The 18,381-nt window shown below is 36.3% G+C and overlaps 3 protein-coding genes across 5 annotated transcripts; all 3 read left to right on the plus strand.

Moving 5' to 3' along the window:
• Positions 1-518: 518 nt before the first annotated feature.
• Positions 519-4,833, plus strand: LOC133863624 ((+)-neomenthol dehydrogenase-like). Of its 2 annotated transcripts, none has more exons than XM_062299656.1 (5): positions 519-675; positions 773-1,022; positions 1,781-1,849; positions 4,006-4,188; positions 4,333-4,833. In XM_062299656.1, the coding sequence occupies exons 1-5, from the start codon at positions 656-658 to the stop codon at positions 4,711-4,713; spliced, it is 903 nt and encodes a 300-aa protein (XP_062155640.1). In that variant the 5' UTR covers positions 519-655; the 3' UTR covers positions 4,714-4,833. The 2 variants fall into 2 exon arrangements, with proteins under 2 accessions (XP_062155640.1, XP_062155641.1); XM_062299657.1 differs by having other exon boundaries at positions 1,781-1,840.
• Positions 4,834-5,922: 1,089 nt separating this feature from the next.
• Positions 5,923-8,373, plus strand: LOC133863625 ((+)-neomenthol dehydrogenase-like). Of its 2 annotated transcripts, XM_062299658.1 has the most exons (5): positions 5,923-6,063; positions 6,195-6,444; positions 6,741-6,809; positions 7,608-7,784; positions 7,922-8,373. In XM_062299658.1, exons 1-5 carry the CDS (start codon positions 6,044-6,046, stop codon positions 8,300-8,302), a joined length of 897 nt encoding a protein of 298 aa, XP_062155642.1. In that variant the 5' UTR covers positions 5,923-6,043; the 3' UTR covers positions 8,303-8,373. The 2 variants fall into 2 exon arrangements, with proteins under 2 accessions (XP_062155642.1, XP_062155643.1); XM_062299659.1 differs by lacking the exon at positions 7,608-7,784.
• Positions 8,374-11,771: 3,398 nt separating this feature from the next.
• On the plus strand, positions 11,772-17,732 carry LOC133862695 (probable LRR receptor-like serine/threonine-protein kinase At3g47570). The gene is made up of 3 exons (XM_062298544.1): positions 11,772-14,591; positions 16,672-17,131; positions 17,599-17,732. The coding sequence occupies exons 1-2, from the start codon at positions 11,909-11,911 to the stop codon at positions 17,124-17,126; spliced, it is 3,138 nt and encodes a 1,045-aa protein (XP_062154528.1). The 5' UTR covers positions 11,772-11,908; the 3' UTR covers positions 17,127-17,131; positions 17,599-17,732.
• Positions 17,733-18,381: the final 649 nt, after the last annotated feature.

Below are 18,381 nucleotides of genomic sequence, written 5' to 3' on the forward strand. Positions count from 1 at the left end.
TTTTGCTATTGCGAACTCACTAGGTCATCCTGCATCTCCAATGCCATGTAAGTCAAAGACCCTCAAAATCAAGAGAGAGAAACAATACTAGCTTTTCCAGACTCCAGATTTGTATATGGATCACCACGGAAAATTACTTGTTTAGATATATCACAAAGCATATATATGCCTCGATCGGTGATCCATGACTGAGGAAGGGGAAAAAAAAAAAAACAGAAGGGAAAAAGAGCAAGAATTTAAAACACTACTTGGCATTAACAAGTTCCTTTGGTCGGCTCTGACAGAGACGTAACATATATTATATTTTGTTGATTGGAGTAAATGATTGATAAAAGCCAAAAACACATTCTCTTAAGTGATTCTCTTAAGAAAGGACCGAGTGGCCAACCTTCACAAGATGACAATTAAAAGAATCTTCCGATCAGGAGATGTTCTTATAGGTTAACAAAGGCATCCAGCTTGGTGTTTCTATCCTGCTGAAGTGTTTTTTTTTGTCTCTTTGCGTTGGAATGAAAATCTTTTTCATCCAAAAAAGAGTGTCAGACTCAGAGTGGGTAGAAGGGTAGGTAACAATACAAACTCAAGCCATACCTCTTCTTCTTTAATAGTGCTTCCACTTATATATATATCAGAGCGTCCCAACTTTCCATCGTCAATGGCAGAAGCAACAGAGAGGTAAACGGTTTGCTTCAATTCTTCTTTCATGGTGTTTACGTGACAGCATGACAATTAACCTGGCCTGCATAGTTTTTCACTCTCTTATGATTTTCAGGTATGCAGTAGTTACAGGGTCAAATAAGGGGATTGGGTTTGGAATATGCAGGCAGCTCGCCTCAAATGGGGCCGTGACAGTGTTAACTGCTATAGATGAGAAGCTGGGCCTTGAAGCTGTTGAAAAGCTGAAAGAGTGTGGGGCATCTGATGAGCATGTGGTATTTCATCAGCTTGATGTGACTGACCCTGCTAGTATAGCTTCTCTCGCAGATTTCATTAAAACCAAATTTGGGAAGCTTGATATATTGGTACGATAGAAAAAATTAAATTATTAAAATTCTTTTCATCCTTTGTTTTCTATTTCGTTTGTACTGGCGTGGCGCGCGCGCGTGGATTGAGATTGGGCACCGGATGCAGTGTATTTTATTTGGGTGATCCATTTAATATGAACAACTCATATCATGACAGCAAAAAAAAAATAAAAATAAAAATAAAAAATTCTTGGAGTACTAAGGGGTGGCTGTTGGGATGGTTCGAAATTCCATCACCCTTTTTGTCAAATGACGTCGTTCAACCACTCTAAACCTGCCATTTGAATGGCCGAACTATCTTAAACCGGTCAAATGGGGTGGCTGAACCACCTACTTGCCAAAGGAGATAGCCAAACCACATAAGGGGTTAGTTTGGCACCTTCACAACCATCCCTAAATACTTGAGGCCAGCTTTTTTTTTTATTTGTTATCATGATCTTGACCATTCATTTTAAATGAGCGACCTAAATAAAATATATTGCTCGTATTCTGCATTTTGTTCAATGTTGTCAACAAAAGGCATTAATGCTAAAATCGGCTTAAAAAATTGATTTGCATTTAGAAGATTGCTCTTCTGATCATAATCCATTCTTATTTACGTGAAATGAGGAAGAAAAAAAATGATGTAGGTAGTAAAGTTACAAGGAGATAGAGATTCTCGAAAATGCTATCCATAAGTTTTCTTGTTCATGATTTTGTTTCTTGTTGAATTTTCAAGACACAATAAATGATGACAAATCTTAAATTCTTTGCAGGTTAACAATGCAGGGATTCCTGGAGCTGTAATAGATGGTGATGCTTTAGCAGCTTCAGATGTTGGTAAGGTAAGTTTTGTAAATATGATATGCTTTTTCTCGGGTTAATAACATTTTGTTCCCTGAAATTACTTTTTGTTAATCACTAGTTATTCCAACATCTTAAGTTGAAGAAATAGTGAATTTAATCACTTAATTAATATTATAATACCCCTACTTACATGTGAGTTCAACTCTCCTTCAATAAATGAAGCTTAACATGTAGAATATTTAACGAGTTAGAAGGTGAATTGTATAGTTAGGATTCGAATTCAAAATCTCTGCGGTGATACTATGTTAATTTTTTTCCTATTATCTTAAGTTTTTAGGATAATTAATTAATAATTTAACATGCTATCAAGGTAGAAGTTAGGTCTTGAGTTCGAATGTTAACTCTACAATTTAGCTTTTATTTCAGTTAAACAATAAATTAGGTCCAACACTTCTCGTTCTCAATCTTCAAACTACTGCAATCAATCTTCAATTTTAAGCAGAGAGGTAATGAGTCTTTTCCACTTCTCTCTTTTCTGGAGACAGAATCTCTCCCTTCTAAAAGTTGAAGCTTTTCCTTCTTGTGAGACTCTATAAGGGAGGAGGGATGGCCCATTTTCAGTCCCTCCTCCTTTCCCCCCTTCCTCGTCCTCTGTATGTTCTCTTTCTATGTGTTCTTTCTTTTGTTTGGCTCCTCTTCTTCCGTAAATTGCATTATCGACATCTTCACCATTGTCTTGCCATACTACCTCTTCCAGTCTCTTATCATAGCCTCCGCCCGCTCCCTCCTGGTGGTTTACACTCGAGACAGATATGGAGCCCATATCGTGGTGCTTTCAAGACAAATTTGTCCTCCTCTATCAATCTCGCCCACCGACGCACATCGCCATCATCTTCCTCGACCCCTCTGCTCTTTTTCGCTGTACTCTGTGTCTCAACACGTTCTCAATGCACCAGAGCGTGGATCTCACACGGCTGCTAGTGCACCCGTTGCTCGTCCCGTCGCCACTATCCTTTTTTTTTTTTTTTTTTTTTTTTTGTGTATGTGTGTGTGTGTGTGTCTATTTCATTATGTTATGTGGGTTTTAGTCTTCCTGTTCCATTGTTGTTTTTGTTTCTTGTGGAGACTTATGTTACAAGAGGTTCATCTCTCCTCTTCAAGTAATCCAGTTCGGTTATGGTAACTAATCCAATTCAGTTATGGTAGTGCCTCTTCCTCAACAACCTCCTTATGGTGATTGTTATAGCTTCCTAGCGAGCCCTCGGGAAAGGTTGAGGAACCTTTTGAGATTTGTGTCCCTTTCTGTGTAACGACCCACCGTACCACAATGATATAATATTGTCCACTTTTAACTTTCCCAAACCAGACTTCCCAGGAGGTCACCCATCCTAGTACTACTCTCGCAGAAGCACGCTTAAGTTAGCTTAACTACGGAATTTTGATAGGTTCATGACTATCACGGCTTTAAAATGCATTGTGTCAAAAATGATGCGTTTATACATATAAGCACATCCTTATTCCCAGGCGATGTGGGATGTCACATTTCGTGCCCCTTTTGCTTTAGTTACAGTATTAGACGGTCAATTTCTTGGCTTTTTTTACCCAAGATACAGAGGATCGAGTCATTTTTTTGCCAATTTCCTATTATTTATTTGCAATTTCTGCACTTTATTTCTGTTTTAGGTCTTTTGTTGGGGAGCCCACCTGTTTCTTTGATTTTTTATTCCATGTAAAGTGACTTTCCCTAGTTGCTTATATATATATAAGCCCTCTCAATTTCAAGTTTCAGCTACAACATCCTCTCTCCATCAAATTCTATTGTCAATTTCTAAAATTAGGCTTAATATACACCAAACCTAAATCTTTAATTTTTTTTAAAGTAGATGAAGACCCAAATATTAGAATTTTTTTTTCCCTAAGAAGGCCATGATTGTTTTTCTTTGATTTAGAATATATATATATATTCTCTTATCGAGGGCCGGGCCATATATTTTTCCCTAGTTTTGGGGGCCATGTCCCCTGCCAGCCCCGGCCCTAGCTTTGCCATTGGTTAGACATTATTATCTTGTTAATGCGCTTTGTGATCATTGTTGATGATTGGTAAGAAAGTAAGAAGAGATTTAAACTAAAAGTGCAAAAAGAGATGCTTAATTTACACCCATTAAGAGGCAAGTTCTTCTCATAATTGATACAGGGAGGTGATAATGCCAAAATCGATTGGAGTAAAATAGGGACTGAAACTTACGAGTTAGCAGAAGAGTGCCTAAAAACAAACTACTATGGTGCCAAAAGAATGACTGAAGCACTGATTCCCCTCCTTCACTTATCCGATTCACCAAGGATTGCCAATGTTTCCTCTTCCATTGGGCAGTTAAAGGTATGAAACTACTACTACAAATAAATTTTTGGTTAATTTGAATTTAAAGTACGTTGATGATTCAACTTGAAACTGGGTTGCTTAAAGAAGATACATGCATGTCAATCAATAAAACAAAAGTTTTTTTTTGTTATGGTGTTTTAGAACATACCAAATGAATGGGCTAAAGGAGTGTTAGGTGATGCTGAAAGCCTTACAGAAGAAAGAGTGGATGAGGTATTGAGTGAATTTCTTCAAGATTTTAAAGAGGGTTCCTTGGAAACCAAAGGCTGGCCTTGTTATATCTCTGCCTACATAGTTTCAAAAGCAGCTCTGAATGCCTACACAAGAATTGTGGCCAACAAGTACCCATCCTTTCGGGCCAACTGCGTTTGCCCTGGCTATGTCAAGACAGATATAAACCATAACGCTGGCTTCTTGACTATTGACGAAGGTGCTGAAAGTGCTGTAAGGTTAGCGCTGCTGCCCAACGATGGTCCTTCTGGCCACTTCTTTTCTCGGAATGAAGTGTCAACTTTTTATTAAAGATTATCCGTTTCTGCACTTTTCCTTTCATTTGATTCTCAATGTGTAATAAGTTACTTGAAGATCGACCAATGTGTGTAACTTTATGTCATATAGTGTGTGCAGTAAGCAAGTTTTTCATTTCGTGTATGTCATGTCAAAGGGATTTGATTCCTGCACTACACTATCACAATAAGTGCACAACAACCTCTCACATGAGGGTGGATTTCATAGTCCACCCTCATGTGAGGGGTTGTTGTGCACTTGTTGTGTTGGTGTTGTAAATCTAATATTTTCCCATGTCAAATATATGCCTTTTCTGAATGCAACTTTTAAGAATGTTTCTGATTTTGCCGAGTCTTTTGGTATAACTTGAATAAACAGAGGACATCTGTGAACAAATCACATGGCTAGTTGTTAGAATATGAATTAACACCCGACAACGCCAACCGGCCAAACGCACCCAATCGGAACCAAAAAAGAGAAAAGAAAAGAAAATGGGAAAAAAAAAAGAAGTTAATATTTCATTGGTACCTAAGTTTTAAGTATTTTTAAATTTAGTACCTGAGTTTTCATATATATCATAGGTGGTACTTGAGTTAGAGATAAAAACTCATTTAATATCTCTGTTAGATTTTCCGTCCAAATTTTAACGGCTCGCCATGTCTCAACTGTTGAGGTTGACACGTGACACTATATAAAAAATAAAATAAAATAAAAATCTTTAAAAAAATTAAAAAAATGAAAAAAAAAAAAAAAAAAAAAAAAAGAAGAAGAAGAAGAGAGGTGGCTCCTTGGCCGCCCACCCCTCTTCTTTTTCTTTTTTAGTTTATTTTTAAATTTTATTATTTTTTAAAAAAAATTATTATTTTTATATTTTCTTTTTTATATAGTGTTACATGTCAACCTCAGATGTTAATAACTGACGAGCCATTAAAATTTGGATAGAAAGTCTAACAGACGTACCGAATAGGTTTTTACCCCTAACTCAGGTATCACCTATGATATAAATGAAAACTCAAGTATTAAATTTAAAAACGCTTAAAATTAAAGTACCAATGAAATATTTAACCCAAAAAATAAATAAATTGACGTCATTTAGAGAGCGAAATCTGACATGTTAAAGGCCGGGTCAAAGAAAAGGACCGAGCGGCTAATTAACCTTCACAAGATGACAAGAAGGCTTGAGGAGTCAACGAAATTCAAAATAATTGTAAGAGATGCTCTTTTATATGTTTTCTTTTCCTGCAAATGTTAACAAACTCGATCAAGCCACCGTCAACACATAACATTAGCCTTCTTCTTTAATAGTGCTTTTCACTTATCACAGTGTTCCGACTCTCCATCATCAATGGCAGAAGCAACAAAGAGGTGGTTTGCTTCTTCTTCCATGGTGTTCACGTGACAGCATGACAACCTGCATAGTTTTTTACTTTCTGTCTTTCTCTCTCTATATTCGTTTTAAAAATTTTGGGACCGTCTTTTAATTTTTTGTTTTTCAGGTATGCAGTTGTTACAGGATCAAATAAGGGGATTGGGTTTGGAATATGCAGGCAGCTGGCCTCAAATGGGGTGGTGACTGTGGTAACTGCTAGAGATGAGAAAAGGGGCCTTGAAGCTGTTGAAAAGCTCAAAGAGTGTGGGGTATCTGATGAGCATGTTGTATTTCATCAGCTTGATGTGGCTGACCCTGCTAGTATAGCTTCTCTTGCAGATTTCATCAAAATCAAATATGGGAAGCTTGATATATTGGTACGATTGAGAGTCAACTTACTAAAAATCTTCTCTTTCTTTTGTTTCTTGTTTATTTTGTACAATTAACATGTATTTGTCGTTCATTAAAATTTAAAATTTTGATGTGATTGGTCAGTTATAAGGAGATATATAAGTTTTCTTGTTCACGATTCTGGTTTTTTGTTGAATTTACAAAACAGAATGAATGATAACAAACGTTAATTAAAATTCTCTCTCTCTCTCTCTCTCTCTCTCTCTCTCTCTCTCTCTCTCTCTCTCTCTCGCTATATATATATATATATATATATATGCAGGTCAACAATGCAGGGATTTCTGGAGGTATAATAGATAGTGATGCTTTTGCAGCTGCGGGTGGTGGTAAGGTAAGTTTTCCAAGTATGATCTGTTTTTATTTCTTCTTTTCGATCTTAAGCGCTAAAAGAGATGCTTTATATCCATTATATATATATTGTCCAACCAAAACCCTCTTGTAGGTTGCTAGTAAATAATCTAGTAAAATTCCCAAGCCGGAAGAGAAATAATAATAAAAAAAAATAAAAAAATAAAAAAATAAAGTCTTATGGAATTAATCTTACATGAGAGAAAACCCACGGGTGCCTCTTGTACGTAAATTAATCTTACAAGAGAGATGCTTGATGGAATTAATCTGGTAAATTTCCAACAATGGTGCCTCTTGATCTACATTCCAGGCTTCAAGGAGTAATATATGGACCCTCAACGATAGCACTTCGGCTGGGTTTTACCCGAATTGTTAGCAATTCGGGCAGCCTAAATGCAAAGATCCCTATCGATCCGTCCTACAATTGGGGTTCAAGTGGCTAAATAATGTTGGAGGGCACATTGTGATGATCCTATCAATGGTGATTTCTTTCTTGAGGGTGTTGATCTCAAGGGAAACAGCCTATTGGGAGAGTGTAAGAGACAAGGTGCAACTCCTAGGAGTACTTGTACATGTTTGTGTACATTATTCTTAAAGAAAGGATCTAGCTGGCTAGTGTGCGAGGATGCAAACTATTATGATGTGATCACCCATGGCCATGACAAACCATCACATTGTCTGCCTACCATTTTCTTTCTACAAATAGCTTGGAAGTGCTGAATAATTAATAACTAGTTAATTAGAGGAGTGAGCATAAATTAAGCAACTCTTATTAATGCAGGAAGGTGCCATAATCGACTGGAATAAAATAACGACTCACACTTATGAGTTAGCTGAAGATTGCGTGATGACAAACTACTATGGCGCCAAAAGAATGATTGAAGCACTTCTTCCCCTCCTCCATTTATCCAATTCACCAAGGATAGTCAATGTTTCCTCTTTCATGGGGCAGTTACGGGTATGAAACTAGTACAAATATATTTCTGCCACCCTAAGCATGAATTAAAGTAGCTAGCTAGATTCATGTTTTGCCATATATGATTTGTTTTCAAAATCCCTTCAATCAAACACAAGTTTTTTCTTCTGCTGTTTTAGAACATACCAAATGAATGGGCTAAAGGAGTGTTAGGTGATGCTGACAACCTTACAGAAGAAAGAGTGGATGAGGTCTTGAGTGAATTCCTGAAAGATTTTAAGGAAGGCTCCTTGGAAACCAAAGGGTGGCCTGGTTTTGTGCCTGCCTATAAAGTTTCAAAAGCGGCTCTAAATGCCTACACAAGAATCGTGGCCAACAAGTACCCATCTTTCCATGTCAATTGCGTCTGCCCTGGCTTTGTCAAGACAGATATAAACCTCAACACTGGCTTGTTGACTAGTGATGAAGGTGCTGAAAGTGCTGTAAAGTTAGCGCTGCTGCCCAACGAAGGTCCTTCTGGCGTATTCTTTGAACAAAATAAAGTGTCAACTTTTGATTAAAGAATATTATTATCCATTTCTTCAGCTTCTCACTAAGAGAATAAATTGATACTGCATGGATATTGAATGAATGTGCTCTTTTCCTTGCCTACTCTACTTTCTGTCTTGAGTCTCAACATGATAAGCTGTTTGCAAGCCAATGTACAACACAACTTTCTTGCTTTGTCGGCGGGTTACATTTTCCTATTCAAAATTGTCTTAGTGATTTTTTTTTTTTTTTTTTTCCTATTCAAATATGGAAAAATAGAAAAATTACAAAAGATGATCTTTTTCCGTCCTTAATCTGATAGAGGAAATGAAAAGTGAAATAGGGAGAATGCTTCCGAACACAGGGTGGCTGGGAAACGACCCAATCCAGCTACAAGGTGTGTGTCAAGATTAGCACATTTAGATATCTTAAGAACACTCCAAACATTTATGGAATGCAATTGAACAAAAGAGTAAAAAATTATTGGTGCAGAAATTCAGTTTGAGAAAAGCAAAGGATCCTTCAAAGCCAGAATAATGAGAAGAGAGTCTCCTTTAATGATCGGGGGAGCAGCCCATTCAGACAGCTAATCTTGAGGCCAATAAGGCTGCATGGGCTTCACCCATCAAGGCATGCATAGGGTGCAACTTCAGAGTATTGACTGCTAGGAAATCTCCTTAGTGATCTCGGAGAAGGCTTCAGAAGTCAACAAACTAAATTCATAATGGAATCTGCAACGGTACGTCAACAAAGGTGGCTCATAAAGCCGCAGGAGGTAGGTAACAATACAAACTTAAGCCAACTGTGACGATTCGTTTTTTTTTTTTTTGGATAATTGCACCACTGGTATTTGAGGTATGCCATAATTACGAATCACTTCCTATGGTTTAATAAGTTCATTGGAGGTCCTTGTGGTAAACTATAATTACAAATCGATCCCTAAAGTCAAATTCCGTTAAAATTTTTGACAGATTTTGTTAAATGCCACATCAGCGCCATATCAAACCAATAAGATAGCGACACGTGTCTATATTAATAAAAAAAAAATTATTAAAAAATAAATAAATAAACTTTTTTTTTTTAAAAAAAAAATTAAAATTAAAATTCAAAAAGAAAAAGAAAAAAAACACAAAAAACAAAAAAGGAAGGGGTGACGCGTGTAACGATCCACCCCCAATGACACAATACTGTCCGCTTTTGGCTCCCCATATCAGACTTCCCAGGAGGTCACCCATCCTGGGATTGCTCTCGCAGCAGCTCGCTTAACTGCGGAGTTCTGATAGGTTCATTGCCATCACGGCTTTAAAACGCGTTGTGTCATATATGGTGCATTTATACATATAAGCACATCATCATTCCCAGGCGATGTGGGACGTCACAATCACCCCCCCTTGGGACCCAGCGTCCTCGCTGGCGACCCTCATGGGATCACCCCATTCTTGGCATCCCAGCGAGTGCCCGCCGGCAACCCTCTTGGACTTGTGCACGCTCCCACCATCTCAGGCTGGGCAATGGCTCTGATACCATTTGTAACGATCCACCCCCAATGACACAATACTGTCCGCTTTTGGCTCCCCATATCAGACTTCCCAGGAGGTCACCCATCCTGGGATTGCTCTCGCAGCGACTCGCTTAACTGCGGAGTTCTGATAGGTTCATTGCCATCACGGCTTTAAAACGCGTTGTGTCATATAGGGTGCATTTATACATATAAGCACATCATCATTCCCAGGCGATGTGGGACGTCACAACGCGCAACCCCCCAGTGGTATGGGGGTGGCCCCCCGGCCACTTGGAGTGGCCACGCGCTACCCCTGGCCACCTCTGGCAAAGGCAAGGCCTCTGTTCCTTCAATTTGCTGCAACACAAAGATGTGGGCGTGCTAGCAGACGTGGTTACACTCGCACATGCGCTCAGCTCAAGCGGGTTGCAGGTGATGGCCGCCCTACACACTCGAGCCCCAAGCAGCAGAACAAGCACAACACAAAACACAACATATATATGCCGCCCTTTTCCCCACTTAGATACGATATAATCTAGCACAAATTAAGCCGTTAAATTTCCTAACACTTCTGGCCACTTCTTTTCTCGGAATGAAGTGTCAACTTTTTAGTAAAGATTATCCGTTTCTACACTTTTCCTTGCATTTGATTCTCAATGTGTAATAAGTTACTTGGAGATTGACCAATGCGTGTAACTTTAATGTGTAACATTACTTAAAATTAGTTTTTAAGTAATGCGTTACTATCACACATTTTTTAAAATGATAAATTTTTTCTATAATTAACACATCATTTGAAAATTAACTGAACTTCTTGTGCATGCGCGTTTACTTGCCTAGGATCGGTTGAGAAAGACTTGCCAAACGATTTTTTCGCACCAATAAAATTAATAAAAAAAGAAAACACCCGACAAGGCCAACTCGTAAAACTGGACTGGATCCTCTCCATTTCTCCGATTAGTTGCACCTTTGTGAATATAATATTATTTATTTATATTTCCTAGTCTAAGTCTATTTGTGTTTCCTTGTACAAGTCGATATAGGTTTACTTGTATATGTTGACTTATTCAACTATAAATAGGAACCTATATATGTATAGTAAACAATCAAGTTATTGTACGCAATGTAGCTTTAGAGGTTATTCAGAGTGGTGGACGTAGGTGTTTAACACCGAATTACCCGTAATTCTTTGTCTCTCTTTTTTCTCTTGCTTTCGCTTTTATTCCCGTATTTTAAATTTATACACAAATCTCAACATATTAATTATATAAACAGCTATAAAAAAATAAAAATAAACACATGGTCACATTACCTATATATGCATGTGAAATATATGGATTGCAGAGTATAAAATGGGTGGTGATGCATCAAAAGAAGGAGAGGAAAAGAGACCTAATGGCAAAATGTCTAAAGATTGTTTCAACTTCCATGGCTTTGTTAAGATAGCATATTTTCAGAAAGACTTCCGATATGTTTAGTAAAGAGTTTTGAGAGGGTAAAGGATGAGGAAATTGATTGATGTGATATAAATGTGAAATGCATTTTTAAATTTTGTGAGAGAAAAGTAAATAAAGTTGTTTGATAATGTGAAAAAAAAAATTGAAAAGAAAAGAGTTTATTTATTTTGTATTTTGATTGCTTTTTGAAAAGTCAAGCAAACCGTAAACCCAACGCATGAAGTCTCATGCACTTCTCCTAACAACGTATCATTTTCTACGCTACAGTCAAGCAAACCGTAAACCCAACGCTGAAGTCTCATGCCTACAATGTGGGAATCGGCATTTCTAGGTGCTACATGCCTACATAGATAGAATATTGTAGAGACTTTTCTTCCGATCGAAAACAACAAGGGAAAAGACTGGAATCTGGAGGTCTATTTCTGTTAATTAAAAGGGAAAAGACTTTTAATCAGTGTTCTTCCAAAAGACTTTTAACAAGATAAGTCTTGTTTAATTTGCCCACTTCTCACGCGTTCAAGATATTACTATCAGCGTGTCAATTAAGGACTCCGAAACTTGTGCATAATTTGAAAATTCTAACTTAATTCACACCCTAACTGCCTACAAAGAGCACCTGCGCGCATAATACTCTGTAACTTCACAAATACTCTCTGCTTCCGGCCTTCTCCAGTACTCCAATGAAGCTTCTGAGCCGCAACTTACACCTTGGTGCGATTCTTCTCTTTTCTACAAGCCTACTATGCTTCCAACCTACCACTGCTGCTGCAGCCGCTCCAACGAACGAGACTGATCGTTTGGCTTTGCTCAAGTTCAGAGAAGGGATAACCAATGACCCATCTAATATTTTCACCTCCTGGAATCATTCTATCCACTTCTGCAACTGGCAGGGAATTACATGTGGCCTTAGGCATCAAAGAGTTACGGCCTTGGACCTAACTGCCAATTCCTTAAGTGGATCCATATCACCATACATTGGCAACCTCAGCTTTCTTAGGGTGCTCAACCTCTCAGACAACTTCTTACACGGCAAAATTCCACAAGAAGTCACTCATCTGTTTCGGCTGCGACTTCTCGGTCTTAGCAATAACTCGTTGACAGGGGAAATTCCAAGCAACTTCACCAACTGTCCTCAACTCAGATTGCTGCTTTTTTTTAAGAATAAACTCACTGGGAATATTCCTGTTGAGCTGGGCTCTTTGTTGAAGCTTGTAATACTTGAAGTTTTCGAAAATAATTTGACAGGAGGCATTCCACCCTCTTTGGGGAATATTTCTTCGCTCCAAGCACTCGACTTTTCGTTTAATAATTTTGTGGGCAATATTCCTGATGAAATAGGTCATTTGCAAAGGCTAATTTACTTCGGAGTTGCCGGCAACAAAATGTTTGGTATGTTCCCTTATTCCCTTTACAATATATCAACTTTGATGCACATTTATGCTGGAGGTAACCGACTTAATGGCACTCTTCCAGCCAACATAGGCCTCACTCTCCCTAATCTCCAAGTTTTTTCCATCCAATCCAACAAATTCTCTGGTCCCATCCCAGTTTCACTATCCAATTTCTCTCAGCTGGAATTACTTGGTCTCCAAGAAAACAATTTTGTGGGACAAGTTCCAACTGATCTAGGAAACCTGCTAAATGTCCAGTGGCTATATGTTGGCGGAAATAATCTTGGAGGTAATTCAGCCAAGGACTTGGATTTCTTAACATCTTTAAAAAACTGCACCAATCTGCAAAGACTAGAATTTTCTTATAACAATTTTGGAGGTAGTTTACCTGATTCTATAGGAAATTTGTCGAAGCAACTCAACTTTTTGTATATTGGTGGCAATCAAATATCTGGAATTATTCCTGCAGCACTAGAGAATCTCATCAACTTAATTTCCCTCAGCATGCCGGAAAACCTGTTCACGGGCACCATTCCCACTTCTTTTGGGAAGTTACAAAACCTGCAACAATTGATTTTGTCTGGAAACAGATTGTCGGGGCACATACCATCCTCTCTAGGCAACCTCACTCAATTGGTCGAACTTTACATATATCAAAACAAATTTGAAGGAAGCATTCCATCAAGTTTTGGAAACTGCAAAAGGTTGCAGATCTTATCGATTGTAGAAAATAACCTTAGTGGTGCCATACCCAATACGAGTCTTCCTTCCCAATTATTAAGGCTCTACTTATCAAAAAACTCATTAACGGGCATCCTACCTATGGAAGTAGGCAATTTGAAAAATGTTTTTGAATTGGATTTCTCTGAAAACAATTTGTTTGGTGAGATTCCTACAGCCATTGGAGATTGCTTGAGTTTGCAGAACATTTACCTACAGGGTAATTCATTCGAAGGAAACTTACCTCCATCACTGGCTTCCTTAAAAGACCTTCGCTATGTAGATCTTTCACGAAACAATTTGTCGGGATTAATTCCTAAAGATATACAGAAAGTTTCCGGTCTTCTATATTTGAATATTTCCTTTAATGATTTGGTGGGCGAAGTACCGACCAAAGGAGTCTTCCAAAATGCAAGCGCAATATCAGTGATAGGAAATAAGAAACTTTGCGGAGGTATTCCAGAACTGCAACTACAAGCATGCGATGACGTCAAAGTTATGAAGCAAGGAAAATCTCATGTTTTCAAATTAACTGCCATAATTGGTAGTGGGGTTTTATGCTTTATTCTATTTTCATCATTTCTTGTCCTTTATAGGAGGAGAAAATCGAAAAAAGAATCATCTTCTACACTCCCAAAAACCAACCAACTTTTAAATGTTTCGTACAATGAGCTCTATCAAACGACTAACGGATTTTCTCCTAACAATTTAGTTGGATCTGGTAGTTTTGGCTCCGTATATAAAGGAATTCTTGATCAGGAAAAAATAATTGTTGCTGTGAAAGTGTTGAACCTTCAACAAAAAGGAGCTTCCAAGAGCTTCATGGCTGAATGCAATGCATTAAGAAATATACGGCATCGGAATCTTGTTAAGATCTTAACTTGTTGTTCTAGCATGGACTATAACGGCAATGAATTCAAAGCTTTAGTTTTTGAATTTATGAAAAATGAAAACTTAGACAAGTGGCTGCATCAAGACATCGACAATGAAAATCGGCCAAGACATTTGAATCTCCTTCAAAGACTAAATATTGCAATTGATGTAGCTTCTGCACTACATTATCTTCATGATCACTGTGAAACACCAATCATTCATTGCGATTTAAAGCCAAGCAATGTCCTTCTTGATGATGACATGATTGCTAAAGTAAGTGATTTTGGTTTGTCAAGGATCTTCTCTACAACAAATGATGTTTCTCAAAATCAAACTAGCACAGTTGGAATAAAGGGCACTATTGGCTATACTGCTCCAGGTACATAACTATTTCGATCTTAAATAATTTAAATCATGATTTTGATCAAGTTGAAAAGTATCACTAACTGTCCTTTAATTTTACTATGCTCTACATATTCATTTTAGCTTTGTTGATTTTATTTTGTTAAGGTTCTCCATACTTATTCTGATAGCATGTCGATTAGATATATCAAATTAATACATTAGCTAACAAGAAGGAAAACGTATAAACCCTACTGTAAAAATGGTGGGAACAACTTTTTTAAGAGAAAACTGGTCTTTTGTATATATTGTTTGGGAATAATGGTCACATGTGAGATTTAGGCTTTGATAAAGTTTAATAGGGAGTGCATATTGGAGGATTTGACAACTATTAAACAAATCCTTAATTAGTAATAAATATGAGAAAATAATTTCATTTCTCTCATATAAAAAAGGAAAAACTTCACTTAAACCCCTGATCCTTTATTACTTTTGAGAAAATGTAACAAAACTTTAAAAAATGTCAATTTAAGGTATTCATCTTTCAATTTGTTTCGATTTCAACTAGGGACAGATCCAGAAGCTCTTATAGGCAGAGGCCAGGGGCCAAAAAAATTTGTTGGTATGGATTAGTAGGCTAATTTTTTTCTTTTTTTCTTTGAATTGAGGGGGCGGGGCCATGGCCCCTACCGGCCCCCTAGTTCCATTATTGATTTCAACCCTCCCTTATAATTTTTCGTTAAATCCTATCAAAATTTTCAAAATTGTTAACTCCCATCAAAATTTTCAAAATACCCCTATTTTTCTTTTTAAAAAAAATTATAAAATTTTCAAAGATTCAGATATGGATATTTTTGTAAATTCTGTTAAATTCTAACCAGCACTTAAATCCTTGCAAGTTTTTTCTTCTTTTTTTTCCTAAAAAAAGAAAGTGTATGTTGGGAATTTTGACAGGATTTAACGGAAAATCCTAACGGATGATTGAGATTGAAACTTCCTGAAAGATAAATACCCTAAATTGATACTTTTTAAAGTTTGGTACATTTTTTCAAAAGTGATGAAAGATCAAGGATTATAAGTGAAGTTTTTCTTATGAAAAATGACTCATTGAGATTAGGATCTAAAGTTCAAGGAGTGAAAATTTAAACCAAAAAAACAATCCAAGTATCCATTAAATACGTATGAAAATGAATGTTGGTAAAGAGGCTAGGAGATAAACATTAAGGAAGAAGAATTATTCAAACCAATAGTCCCAATAAAAATAATACTCAGATTTGAGGTGAAGCTATTTTATTAGTAAAGGTTCAAGAACTTAGGTGGGATACTAAAAATGGAAATCCCTCTCTCTAGAAGGCTTTTTATTAGTATTTTATTTTGAGAAAATTTTATTTCATATAGTTAAATTTTGTCCTAATCTCACTCTCCCTAGAAGGGTTTTTTTTTTTTTTTTTTTTTTTTATTTTATTTTGAGACTTTCTTCTTAACTCTTTCAAGGTAGAGAAATGTTATAGGTACTAAATTTTTTATTAAAAAATGGATACTAAGATAATGTTGAGCTTATTCATTGGTGTCCGTAGTATTTATTTTTATTAACTGTTTCGATCATCTCTAATGAATAAGCTCCGCATCATCTTAGTATTCATTTCTTAATAAAAAATTTAGTACAAGGTATCCAGCTGCCCTCGTCACTACATTTATACATGACTGAAAAAGAAAAAGAACATACAATTAAACAGGGTATAGTTGTTCTTTCACATATTCTTAAATAGCTTAATTATTTATCTCTATCTTCTATGTGGCCATACATGAAGCCATGTCTTGTCGGAAGGCCTTTATGATTTTATTTGCTCTTTAATTTGTCGAACAAATAAGAAAAGAAAAGGAAAAAAAAAAAAAAGAAAAAAAAAAAGAGGAAAGATAATATGATTAGATGATCAAATTAATCCCAATATTGGCCTCTTTTATTATCCAATTTCCTAAAAAAAAAATCACTAGTTTTGATTGTAAAATACAAACTATTTTTTCCATTAAATATTACAATCTTTTAAATTACATATGAAACAGCTATTAGAAATTATTGTCGTGTTAATTGTGCATATGAAATATATGAATTGCAGAGTACGGAATGGGTGGTAAAGCATCAACACAAGGAGATGTCTTTAGCTATGGAATTTTTGTGTTGGAGATGTTTACAGGAAAGAGACCCACTGACAAGATGTTTAAAGATGATTTCACCCTTCATAACTTTGTTAATATGGCATTGCCAGAAAATCTTGTACAAATTGTGGACTCCAATCTCTTCAAAAGAGAAGCAAATGAATTAGTAGTTACAACAGAAGAAAATGTCTACAACTACAATGATCACAATGAAATTGAGGCAGTAGAAGAAAGAATCCATCATGAGAACCAAAGCCAGATGAATTCTAGCGTGCAAAAATGCCTACTTTCAGTTTTTAAGGTCAGCCTTGCTTGTTCACTAGAATCGCCAAAAGAAAGAATGAATATGGGAGATGTCACTGCGGAACTACATCGAATCAAAAATGCTTTTCTAGAGGTTGGAATTCATTCCTGACTGAGGTAAGGTACTACAAACTTTAATATAAAAGTTTAGCTATGATAGACAAGTAGACTTTCCAATGATGTTATTCGGATCAAAACATTCACCCAAAGGTTTTCACCTTATTTAAGTCTAAATTTGGATCCATTATAATTGATTGTCTGAATTGCACGTAATTCAAGCAACCTAAGAGAGCAGTAAGTGCAAGGCCCAATTTTTTCAGGCAAGTGGACCCATCTTAGGCTACTTGAGGCATGTAGGTCACACATGTTCTCATGGTAGCTACCCAAATTGCATGCAATTTGGGCAATTAATTGTAAGAGATTCTAGTTCTTTTAAGTCCACATGTAACCTTATAAGTGAATTTGATTTTTCTTTCCTAATGTTTTCAGCGCAAATGTTGTTTTGTTTCTTGGATCACGGAATTTTCTAAATGTCCCAAGACTCCTAACATAGTAATATAACCAATTAACTTCTACTTTTGTAGGAAAATGGAGGTTTGTGAAGAAATCATGTTGCAGAAAAGTCTCCTTTGTTAATGTCCCTACTGAGCATTGGCTTGGTTGTTTGTGCGTGTATGTATTTTGTTGAAATAAATGGAGTTTAAGACATCTTTTCTTACAAACATGTAATAAGCTTTTAATATATATATATTGTAATGCACCAAAATATACCCAATGCTTAATTGTCCTCGCGTTACCTTTGTGAGCCCAATTTTTCTTAGAGTGTGTTTGGAATTGCGATTTGGTAGAAAAAAAGTGCGATCTAAAACCAAATCGTAAAAAATGAACCATTTGAGAATTGCGTTTTTAAAAAATTACGATTTGAAAATGCAAAAAATTGTTTTTTCAAATCGCATGCAATATGGTACTTTTTTGAAAACGTATAATTTTAAAAGAAGCACCTACGATTTTAAAGGTCAAACTGTGATTTTGCCAAAAGCTTAATTGCGTTTTTAAAAATCATTTTTTCAAATTGCACATTTTAAAATCTCAAAATCTCAAATTCAAACGGACACTTACTCTTTTTATTATCATTTTTCTTATCAATGCTTGTAAAATTGTAGATCCCACCCCCCCTCTCAATCTTCTTAATTATCATTATCACTAAATCCCTAAATTCTACACTAAACTATATTTTAATTTTGGTCTCTAAAATGTATGACAGATTTCAATTTAATTCTTATATTTTAAAAGTTTGCAATTTCGCTAATATAGTCCTTTTGTCACCAAATAATAATATCATTATAAAAGTTGATAGCTAGTGTGAC

Source organism: Alnus glutinosa, chromosome 3 (genome assembly GCF_958979055.1).
Source record: "Alnus glutinosa chromosome 3, dhAlnGlut1.1, whole genome shotgun sequence".
Lineage (NCBI taxonomy): Eukaryota > Viridiplantae > Streptophyta > Magnoliopsida > Fagales > Betulaceae > Alnus > Alnus glutinosa.

Coding starts and splice junctions, on each gene's coding strand:
- LOC133863624 (XM_062299656.1), top strand. CDS start 656: ATGGCAGAAGCAACAGAGAG. Junction 1,023..1,780: donor TTGGGAAGCTTGATATATTG/GTACGATAGAAA, acceptor AATTCTTTGCAG/GTTAACAATGCAGGGATTCC. Junction 1,850..4,005: donor CAGCTTCAGATGTTGGTAAG/GTAAGTTTTGTA, acceptor TAATTGATACAG/GGAGGTGATAATGCCAAAAT.
- LOC133863625 (XM_062299658.1), top strand. CDS start 6,044: ATGGCAGAAGCAACAAAGAG. Junction 6,064..6,194: donor ATGGCAGAAGCAACAAAGAG/GTGGTTTGCTTC, acceptor TTTGTTTTTCAG/GTATGCAGTTGTTACAGGAT. Junction 6,445..6,740: donor ATGGGAAGCTTGATATATTG/GTACGATTGAGA, acceptor ATATATATGCAG/GTCAACAATGCAGGGATTTC.
- LOC133862695 (XM_062298544.1), top strand. CDS start 11,909: ATGAAGCTTCTGAGCCGCAACTTACACCTTGGTGCGATTCTTCTCTTT. Junction 14,592..16,671: donor TATTGGCTATACTGCTCCAG/GTACATAACTAT, acceptor TATGAATTGCAG/AGTACGGAATGGGTGGTAAA.